Here is a 12,115-nt window from a genome sequence, read left to right on the forward strand (position 1 = left end):
TAAGTCACCTTACTGGTTATTGTAGTAGTATTATGTGAGTAGGCACATAACTTGTTGTACTATTTTTTTCTTTAGTTTAGAATTTCCAACCTGAATTACTCTTAAAGGATTAGGTTGGACTCGGTAATGACATTTTTTTAATGTTTCTGTCCATCTGAATTGGGCCAAATCTGCCCATAGTCGTATAGTCACCTGAATTATTTTCCCAGTAACTCGAATGATATTTATACTGAAATTATTGACACGAACTCTGGAAAAATCAACTTTAGATTCGTCTTTTTCTTTCTCTTCACTTTTTGATACCCATAATTTTTTCAGTTTTACCTCATTTCTCAAAATTTTTTCAGTGAACTGTAGATAAATTTATTAATTTCAACTTTCGTATTCAATCTCTTGTTGAATGCTGGCTTATTATCCCACTATACAGGGTTAAGTTTGTTGTTAAACCCCAAATTTGAACTATCCTGTGAAATAATAACGTGGTCAAATTTTTTTCAATTTACCAATTTTCATCAATATCCATTTATTTCGAACAGTTTTGTTTTTTGGTTCATGGCTTTTAGTGCACTAGTTCATCTGTAAGAGACACATCAACTTTTCATCACTTCACTTCAAGAAATGAAATTTTCCTCAAGATCCTATTCGAAACCTATCGACGTATTAAACTATGCAGGTAATACGAAATATTAATCTGAATTAAAACAAAAATTCTTCAGGTTATTTACGTTACAATTGATTTTTTTATTCTTCACTTGAATTCAATAAATTTGCATAAATTAATTTTGAACAGATCAGTTTTAATGATATAACTGAACAACAAAATGCCCGAGAATATGTTCTCGGGAATTTTGAGTTGTAACAAAGAGGTTACACATAATTTTGGCGCCCAACGTGGGGCCCAAACCCACGACCCTGAAATTAAGCATCTCATGCTCTACCGACTGAGCTAGCCGGGCCCCACGTTGGGCGCCAAATTTATGTGTAACCTCTTTGTTACAGCTCAAAATGCCCGAGAACATTTTTTTTTGCACGAAGATACGCATTGGCGTTCCCCCAGATTTTCATCAACTTTCCTGTTTCGCTGAATGAATTAAATTTGCAATGATGCATGCTACACCCACTGACATGACACAATGAGCAAAATCAAATAGTCAAAATTTCTGTATATCTTTGAATTGGGTGAATTGTTTATTTGTCCCTTGAAAATGAACTAGCGCGCTCAAAGCCATGAATCAAAAACAAAATGTTGAAAAGAAATGGTTCTTGATGAAAATGGGAATTAGAAAAAATTTCACAACCGAAATTATTCCACAGGATGTTTCAAAATCAGGGTTTAACAACAAATTCCTGATTAACCCTATATAATGACTGATAAGCCAGCATTTAACAAAAAATTGAATATGCAATTTGAAATCAATAAGAAAACTATGAGACTTCAAATTTTACCAAATATCAACTAGTTTCTTTGTTTTTTTTTCAACCTGGGTGTATATTTTGACCAAAAGTCGAGGGTTTATCAAATTGGTACCATGGCTCAAAATAGGATTTGCCAACTATCTGAGAGCAAAATTTGCTGAAGATTGGATTACACGTTTAGCCGTAAAAAGGTAACGAACGAACACTCATTCTGACTTATACTAAATATTCAGCGTCAGCACAATTCTATATTTTTATATTTTGCCCTTAAAACTGCATTACCCTTTTTGTTACCTCATATTTTCCTCCACTTTTCCACTTAATGTATTTAATAATTCTAACCGGCATCTATATAAATCGAAATCTACTCTTGAAGCAAAGTTCCGATACGCTCTACGATAAACCTTGGCAAGTTACCATTTTACTGTCGGTTTTTATGAAGAAAGAACCTCGTAATCTATGTAGCGCAATACTGCAAGTACAGTTTTCATACCGGCACCTCTCCAGCTTCATACCCGACAAATGGGGTATTAAATTTTAAGGCCTTCGCAACAGCCTTCAGTCTCCGATGTTTCAACCTTCGAATTAACTTTGAGAAACGCACGAATGTGCGTAAAGTTTAATGCCTCATTATGTAACCGAACGTAAAATTACAGGAATGGATAACACGTGCCTGCAATAGCGTTTGATGCCTCATAAAGTTTTCGAGGCAAAAGACGCTATACGACGTGGGTTTTTGAATATATTTTTTCTACGAGCTTGCTCTATTGGTCACTGGTTTTGATTCAGACTGTATAACTTGTTCGCTCTCATGTAGGAAAGCGAATATTAACGCACTTATCTACTTACAATAATAGGGATATGAAGAAAATAAATTTATCACTTTTATCCTTCATATCACAATTATAATGACCATTCTCATTCGAATGTTGAACAATTTTTGTGGACAAATTATAATCTCACCCCGTTCTATGATTGCCAGTGAACTTTTAGTTTCTGAAAATGTGGTACTTGTTCTATAGTCCCTCTATTTCAATTTTCAATATGTATTGTGAATTCTCTCAATTTTTTTAATTTAATCTGTTATTCGTTGTGAAAAATAATCCAACAAATCAAAAATCATAAAAATGTATCCTGCTGTTTTCAGTTGAAAATTATGTCTCACATAAAGGTACAACTCTACTTCCGCCGTTTTTTTCCGAAATTCGAAGCTTCTTTGTGAAAAACTGGTTATTCATTTATGATTCAAAGTATTGTTAACCGCTGGCCACTACTTTCTCCCATCCTTCGGGCAGCGTGCGAATCCCGTGTTGAAGAAACTGGTCATCTTTTGAAGAGCGATCCACGAATTGATCCAATTTTTTACTTCTTCAGAAGACCAGATGTGCTGGTCAGTAAGGCCGTGTGCCATTGATCGAAACAAGTGATAGTCCGAGGGAGAAACGTCTAGAGAATACGGCGGGTTAGACTTCTCATCTCAAAGTTTCTAATTATGTCTTGACCACTTTCGTAACATGGGGTCGAGCATCGTCAAGCTGTAAAATCACTTTATCATGTCTCTCGTTGTGTTGCGGCCGATTGTCTTTCAATGCTCGGCTCAAACGCATTGGGATTATCGTACTGAACCCTTTTTTTATCTCCAATCACAATGACATGCAGAAATCCCTTTCGTCTTTGTCTTGCAAGTAGCTGTTCACAGGCAAACAAACGCTGGTGAACATCTCTCGGCTTCAACTCGTACTGCACCCAATTTCCTTGTTTCTGAACCATTCCTATGACTTTGAAACGGCTTGTTGCGTCACTCCCAATGATCCTGCTAATTCTTCTTGCGTTTAACATGAGTCTTGATCAATTAAATTCTGCATCTTCGAAAACCTTATCTCTTCCACCGCCATGCTGGTCTTCGACGTCAAAATCACCGTTCTTGAAGCGTTGAAACCACTTTCGGAACGTTCTTTCACTGAAAGCGGCCTCACCATAAGTATTCAAGAGTATTCGATGAGCCTCAGCCGCATATTTCCCTATATTAACGCAGAAAAATGAAACCTCCCGCAAAAGGCGAGAATTTAGGTCATAAGCTGACATGTTTAACTGTATGATGCAGTTACAAAACGATGACGTTATGTTAACAAATACCTACGTTCATTGTATGACATCTATGATCTATTTATTTCGACTATCACTTACCGCTACAGCCATCTATTGCAAAATGGTGGAATCATAGTTACCCTGCTACCCAATGTGCTTCAGTTTTATGAACTGTGATATTTTTGCAGAGAAGTTTAAAAATTACAGTGCATCGTTGAAGCGTACATCTTTCCCTTTTTAGTAATGGAGTAGGTTTTACTTATCAAATGTCTAAAGATGATAACTCTTACTGGATAATACTTCACGCTTTTCCACTTACGTATCTTCAGTTAACGTTCGATCCAGTTTGAAGATCTCGACCTGACGATCGCCATCCACTAGTTGTCCAGGTAAAAGTGCAGGTTCCATTCCTCATATTGCTTCGCCGATCAATGTTCTTATAGTAGATTCTAGCCGAACTCTTTCTTCCAACGCAGTGTTAACGGATAAAACAGTCAAAATGTTCCTTCCTAATACACCCTCCTCAGAACACGTTGGAAGCTGAATATTTCATTCTCGCTGAACGGCGCAATTTTCGGGGGCAGCAAGGTCAAATAAGCCGAGAGAATGATTGGAAACAGCGAAGATAAGAAGTACGTCGGAGAGTATCCTCATAAAATATAGAGAGACGGGACGGCAAGAGATCCTGACGAGCAGATATCCGTCCGAAGTCCTACGGTGGAGCGATGATTCGGGGCGAATTTCGGCACATCGATTCGTTCCGAGGGAAATTGGGTTTGTAGATTTCGCCGATAAGGCGAGAATGGCAAGGGGTGGGGGAGGGTAGATCGAGTCGGATGTGGGGCTAAATATCGTCCGCGAATCTCGCAGAATAATGTCGCCCGCGCGAATCGTGTGCATCTGGATTTCAAGGGCGTAGTTCTTTTTTTTCTTGGGGGGATGGGAATCGAAAAAAATTTTTGACGACATTGACGATATCATATCTGTTGGATTTCACATATGCCTACTTATGCGTTTCCTCCCTGGCACACACACCGGACTCATCAGTGTGACTTTGGTATATTTGTGTGTGCCGTGTCACAGACGCTTGGGGAATTTATTATTATCGGGAGCCGCCGGGACTCGAACTCGGCACCTTGTCGCATATCGGTGAGTGAGTCTACACTCTTAACCTCTAGGCCACCGAGTGCTGTGTTTATTGTTGCTATGTGGAGCTTTATGAGAAGCCGCCACATATCTATAATGTAAGAAAAAGAGGTTTTATGACGGAGTTTGAACCGAATTACTCGAAATAATTTCTTTAATTACCAATTCGATTGCTCTCATCTTATACTGGGTGTTCCTGAATTGCAGTTACCAAGGAAAATGAGAGATTCCTTGGATAATTTTGAAAATAAAATGGTCCATAAACATGAGCACGCACTTCAACTGATGCACTGCGAAAAAGCAAATTGTGTCTTTAGGTTCTGACAGAAACAGAAATCCCATCAAATTTGTATGAAAAAACCAGAAGGTCGCAAAGCGATAGCTTCAGGCGTTGTGGAGTTATGGCTGAAAGAAGACACAATTTAGTTTTTCAGTGTATCAGTTGAAGAATATCTTTTTTCGGCCATAACTCCAGAACGCCTGAAGCTATCGCTTTGCGACCTTTTGGGTTTTTCATACAAATTTGATGGGGTTTCTGTTTCTGTCAGGCCAAAATTTGGTTTTTCGCCGTGCATCAGTTGAAGAATATCTTCTTTCGATCATAACTTCAGAACGCCTGAAACTATCGCTTTTAGACCTGCAGGTTTTTTCATGGAAATTTGATGGAATTTCTGTTTCTGTTAAGAAAATCCTATCATTACATTTGAAATTTCGAAGTGAAATGAACAAAACAATGAACTTATGGCTTAGCGCCCCCTATCGAAAGCAGCAAAAACAAATTTATAGTTTATTTTGTCCTCAATCAACAAGATATTATCTTTCAGATGAGATCTAATTTGCTCAAAAATGTTGAGCCAAACTGAAGTTACAGACACTTCAATCAATCAGATTTCTCCCTTTCACCTAGCCTTATTTGATGTCGTAAAATCGAAAGTGACAATTCAAAAAGATAGAGAATTTTACAAGGATTACAGTGATGATATTTCTTCTTCAACTTCATATGAAACATTTTCGAGTAAAATTCATTTTTCTACTCGACGATAGCTATTACGCCCCCTAGCGGTAAAGGTATGAACTTCATAACAATTTTCAGTGTGTTTTCTTGTATACTTGAGTGGTAAAATTTTTTACCGTTAGTCTCTACGATGAGTGGAACCTGAGATATAGCCGCTTACCTCGCTTATTTGCCCACCCTGTACAACACGGCTCAGACAATTTTTCGATGCGAATTACTCAGTTCAGTTCTTTGATAAGTGCTAATTGAAATTTTGTGACGAGAATGATACAATAAACCGGTTAGGTGTATACCGATGACGAATGCAAAAATCACAGATAGCAAATAAGGGGCGATGCCGTAAACGGATAGATAAAGAAAAATAATAAACCTCGGACAAAGACGAGCTCGTAAGTCCTAGTGCAATAAGAGTACTCATCTTGAAAGGGATAATAAACTCATAAACCGTAAAGCGGTTCGATTTTTACTGACGTGTCGATTTCAAAGGAGAATAAAATGATTATTATTGGTTCATTTTATGTAGAAATTTTCGTTCTTCGTCTTTTCGAGATGTCTGAAATTTTATATTTCGAAAATCTTTCTACGACCTTGGAATGGCAGGGAAGGGGGGTGGATCGGGTCGGATGTGGGGCTAAATATCGTCCGCGATTTTCGCAGAATAATGTCGCCCGCGCGAATCGTTCGCATCTGGATTTTCCCCCGCTACAGTCGGCAGCCAGCGCTGCTGTTTGATATGTAAATGCTTTGTGGTACTCGCAGATGGAAATTTATCGTGGCGGGAACGAGGTAAGTTTGTTAGGGTTGAATTATTGCCCAGGACGAGGAGGCTCCCGTTGCTCGCAGTATCTGGATAACATCGCAAAACTGTATACGTGTAGCATGTACGGGGATGGTTGCATCTGTTTTGTTTCGTATACGTGCCGTCAAGAAAATTACTGGGAATCGACCGTTTTGGAAGCTTAAAGGTATCCTTGCAAGTGGGCATAACGGAATTTGATGCCCGATTCCTATGAAATAAAAGATTTTGCAATAAGAGGTTCTATTTTGAATAACTTGCTACCTGGACTAGAGATTCACGGCTTGACTTGATATTCAAGCTATTTGGCTTGGCTTGGCTTAAAATCAAGTCAAGTTCAAGTCGAGTAGAAGTTTCTCAATGTTAAGTACTTTAATAGTATATTCTAAAACAAGTTGCAGAATGGGCTCCTATTCCAACACGAATGCGAAATTCGAAAACGAGCGACGAAGGAGCGAGTTTTCGAACGCAATAGTGTTGGAATTGCCTTCTGCAACGAGTATTAGACGATATTTTCTCTATTTCAGTCAAGTTTTGTGAAATTATGTCGAAATTCAATGAAAAATTCAGATTTTACATCCTAGTGACTTTTGTATTGTATCTTGGCAGTTGGTATGACTGTTACGAAAATTGACAGATTACGGAATTTGAATATGAATCGTACGTTTCGAATTTTGAAATAATTAACAATTACGCATTAAATTCGTGAATTATGTCTTACGAATTTGATTTAGCACCACCAGAATTGAGAGAAATTGCGAATAATGTTGCAAATAATTTCACTATATCCAAATTATATTATATTGACAATTATTGACGTTTGTTGAAATTTGATAGGATTGGAAGTCAGTAGAGACAACCACAAAAAGAAAAATATAACTGAAAACGATGGTGTAATGAGTTCATTACAGCACTGTTTTAAGAACTGTAATGAACTCATTACGATACTGAAATAGAGAAAAATCAGGTACACCCTGTCAAGCTACTTGATTTTAAGCAGTTTTATTATGTAGTCGTAGGACAAATGCCAACAAGTTGAGAACGGCGACGTATCGACATTTCAGCGTCTTCTTCAACATTTCGCGCTACACCAGCAATATTACGCAGATTTATTTTTCTTGTCAACACAGTTAGACATTCTCAACTTTCAAACCATAGACAACAACCAACAACTTCTCCTGCAGTTAAAAACAACACCCGTTACATGAGTTGTGGTATATTTAAGTATTCCCTACTTTACTTTTACATTTTTTACATTTTACATTCAAATAGTAAAATAGTAGTTGAGAAAAAAAAATATCAAAAAAAGAACCCAGGAATTGAGGACAAAAAAATCTTGATTTCGCCCCAAAATCCTCCAACGGCAACTACAGGCTACAATAATAGCGTAGACTACTACCGTCTGGCGGTCTCAATTTGTCAAATCCAGTATTACATACATCGGCAAGTCAATTTCTGGTTGCCGCAGGCACAACACTGCCAAACAGCAAGGTCTCTTGCCATTCAAGTGAAGTTTAATCACAGTTTTCGATAATGCCCCGAGCACTTTTCTTATTTCATTAAATTATTCTCCGCGTTTTCGTTTCAAGTTACCCCCGAACTCTTGCCTGCACTGGGGCTGATTAATTGAGAAGTTAAATCGAGAAGAGCCTTTCCCCCTCTCTTTCCACGAACGAGCTGCTGTCCTGGTTTTTCGGATTTGACTACCTCAACTCTATAATGCATGTTTGTAATTGGAGGAAGTTGATTTTGGGACTTTGAATCGATGAAAAAAATTTAACACTGCAAGAAGAAGTTTTGTCACTTCTAATTTCCTGATGAATGGTGATTAACCTGGCAGAAAAAAAATAATCTAAAGATTTTACCATTTATTGGCACTGTATTCACAAGGTGTCAACACTTTCCAGTCTGAAACCAGAATATTTAGTAGCTTAATACTACTTTGAACTTCAATCGGCAGTTAAGGCGTTAGTCTTCTACTGCTTGGTCTCAGTGTTATTCACCTCCGATCAATTTATTCTTCCTGAGAGGAGTTTTTCCGGGATTTTTTTGTTTTCTTTAAGGTCTCCACACTTAGTTCTATCAAATGATCTTCTAGGAATGGATTTTGCAGATTTCCGTACTTTTCTGCAGATGGGATCTTAAGACATATCCCCAAGCCAGGCATGCATAAGTCATGACCAGACTTGTAGAGAAGAACCTTGTTGGAAAGGGACATTTTGTTGCTTACGCAAAGTAGCGGTTGCTACCACGCTTATTTTGTCTTTCCCTTCGTCACAACTGATGTAACGTGTTGTTTCCAATAGTGAGCTTCTTGTCAAGTATCACCACAAGAAACTTTGCCTCGTTTTTCCATTCGATTCTTCTACCGAAGATTAGGTGACAGTCTTTTTCTGGCTGAAGAGAACAGCCTCGCTCTTCACAGGGTTCACTTTTATTCTCCATCGAGAATTGATTGAAGTCTTGAGCAGGCTTCTTGCAGCAACTTCGTTGCTATTTTGGCAAACTGGCAAAAACGGCGGTATTGTCAGCATAAAGTGCCATTGAGGTATTCTCTGATTTTGGCATGTCGTATATATATAATTTAAATTGAAGCTCTGAAGGCAGTAAATCATCAACTTCGGCTCTAAACTTGCGAAAATGCAGGTAAGAGGCCACACGTTAAACCATAGAGAGTGCAGGGAAACCGACCATAAGCAGTTTGTATAGCTGTCCTTTGTGCTGTACTTCATGAAATGTTTTGGCCACGTCCAAGAACACAACCCCTGTGACTTGTTTGAGGTTATATTCCTTCGTTATTTGTTCCACTACTCGGAGCACTTGTTGCACAGTGAAGTGTTGGCTTTGAAAATCGAACTGTTCCAACTCTATGATCTTCTATTCTTCCGGTATTGCCTTCAATATTTTTTGAATGAAAGCTTCCGTTATCTTCCCTATGTACGAAAGAAGACTGATCGGGTGGTAGTTCTGCGGAAATTTAGCTTCTTTGCGGGCCTTGTCGATTGAATCCACGTAGGTTTTCTTCCATTCTTTAGAGAAGTGCCTAAGTCGTTAGCTTAATATATGTACAACAATATAAAATCCAATGAGTTCGCATCCGGTTAAAAATGATAACACATTGGCAGTCATAAACGAAGAGTCAAATCTCAGAGTTTCGATGGATTTGATCCACAACTGATCAGTGGTCAAAGAATTAATTCTTCCAATGGAAAAATATTCAGAAAGTAACAATATCAGTGGAAGATTCATCGGAAATTTTCAAGCGGATTTTCCAGTGGAATAGCTTCATAGAAATGAACAAATATATAAATACACCTGAAAAAAACATTTTCAACTCCTTCATCGCGTTTTCTGATACAAATTTATCTAGAGAAATTATGAACTCAAAAATCAATATCCTCTGGTGGTGGGTCCCTCATATGACGAGAATTTGTCATTAATCGATAAATCACACGAAAGGTTCTAAGAAATTGAACGATTCAAAAAGATTTATCACAAGCTCACAAAAGTTTTTCTCAACCAAAAGTTAGCAAAAACATGCATTGTTCGGAGTTCTCATTCAACATAAATGAAATTTTATTATCTTCTATTAATTAGCGTCATATTGGAGATGATGCCAACTAATCTCACTCGAACTTCTGAATATAATGAAAAAAAAAACTATGAATTCAAGTGTTGTTATCAGCTCTACATTATACATTTCATGAATAGGGAAATGAATAGAGCATGGGTTTAATGTAATAATGAATGAACTTACTCAAACTTTCAGGATTTAATTGGTTTGGACACGTCTTGCATATTAACTTCATTTCCCTAGGTAGTCTGCAGCTTTGCCTTCTTCGAAATTATTCATGAAGCTGAAAGTAGCAGGTTGACGAGCTCTTTGAATGAATTATTAACAATCAACTGTTCAGAATAATCCATGTTTCCATTCTGGATTCAATGCCGACAAATATTACAATCAATTTTTTTCGGGGTTGTTTTCAGTTATTTGTTTTTGAAACATTGAATCATTGAAAATCTCACCACCACATATATGACATTCAACTTATCCGAAGCACAAAATAATTCTAAAACTGAAATACCAATTTTTCAAGACTAATCCGAAGCACAAAGATATTCAATAACTGAAATACAATTTTTTTCAGGTCAAGGTTATGCTACGAGTATCAGATCCAACTGGAGCATCACCGGGTGATTCTGGAAGTTCGAACAGTTTCTTCAGTTTGGACAAAAGAAAGAAACAAGTCACACTTATAGATCCCTCTTGTGGTGGATCAGCAGCTCCAGAAGACCGAAGGGTGGGGGTAGCTGCTCCAAAGATGTTTGCCTTCGATGCTATTTTCTCACAAGATGACTCACAAGTAAGACTCATTCATAATTTTTTTCGCTAAAATTTTTAGTGATATTCATTAGATGATTATTACTATGAGTTTGAATTCAAAGAAGAGGAAATAGTGGACCATAGTATGAAATTTTCAGAGTGTTTGTCTTAGTACATATGGTATAATCAAGAATCATTGATTCTGAATGATAAAATTCAAACAGAAGGTTGATCGGGTATGTAGTTTATTGTCACAATTTTGAACGAGACTTCAATAATAATGATAATAATAACAATATAATCTCCCTGAAGAAGGATAAGTGATTATCCGATTTACCGACCTAACTAAGGGACAACCCGAATTTCAGACCGAGGTCTTTGTTTATTTAGAATTCTTCACTTCTGTTAGATATTAAATACAAACTGAATATGAATATCTATCAGTTATATTGTAAATTTTATTAATTGGGCTGGGTTCTAGGCACTTAAATAAATTTACAATATAACTGATAGATATTCATATCAATTGGCGCCCAACGTGGGGCTGGATAGTCACTTATCATGTTGTTTTCCGTTTAGATTAAAATTCACACTCCATATAAATTATTTCAATTTTTTTTGAAGGCTTATTCCTGAAATAATACACAAAATTTCAATAAAAAAAAAACAAAACAAAAATTACTGCTATTTGTTGGTATTTGAATAAATAAAGAAGGAGAGCAGAGAAGACCTCAATAAGAAAAATAAAAAGAAGGCAGAAATTCAAAATTGAAGGAAATTGAATGAATTAAAGTTTAGTTAAGTTATTCTTGTTTTTTTAAAAATATATATATCAGGTGTGTGAATAAGTCTTTCCCGTTTTTTGTAAGGGATGGCGCCACCAATACTGTGCGAGTATTTAATGGTTACATATGTCATAATCAAAGCTTATTCATCTGTCAACAACTCCACACTAACACATTAGTTGAAATTTTTTTGCATCATAAATTTTTGAAATCGTGAAAATGTCGAAATTTGAGCCGAGTCGACGTCATTTGCGGGAAGTTTCACTTTATTGGTTCAATTTGAAGAAATCTGCTGCCGAGGCGCATCGGTTGCTTCAGAAAGCTTATGGAGAAGGTTGTGTCGATGATTCAAGTGTTCGCGGATGGTTTCGACGCTTCAAAAGTGGCGATTTCGACGTGGAAGACAAGGAGCGTTCCGGGTGGCCGCAAATCTTTGAAGATCAAGAATTGGCGACTTTGCTTGATGAAGATTCGTGTCAAACGCAAGAAGAACTTGCTGAAGCATTGGGAGTTGACCGAACAACCATTTCGAAGCGTTTGAAAGC

The 12,115-nt window shown here is 37.2% G+C and overlaps 1 protein-coding gene across 4 annotated transcripts in view; it reads left to right on the top strand.

The window, feature by feature from the left end:
• LOC123684847 (kinesin-like protein CG14535) overlaps nt 1-12,115 on the top strand; it is a 477,561-nt gene that overhangs the window by 418,803 nt on the left and 46,643 nt on the right. For all 4 annotated transcript variants that reach the window (XM_045624319.1, XM_045624320.1, XM_045624321.1 and 1 more), the window contains one exon: nt 10,610-10,825. In XM_045624319.1, coding sequence (XP_045480275.1) covers nt 10,610-10,825 — 216 coding nt within the window. The remainder of the gene's footprint in view (nt 1-10,609; nt 10,826-12,115) is intronic.

The sequence above is a fragment of the Harmonia axyridis genome, chromosome 7 (assembly GCF_914767665.1).
Source record: "Harmonia axyridis chromosome 7, icHarAxyr1.1, whole genome shotgun sequence".
Taxonomy (NCBI): domain Eukaryota; kingdom Metazoa; phylum Arthropoda; class Insecta; order Coleoptera; family Coccinellidae; genus Harmonia; species Harmonia axyridis.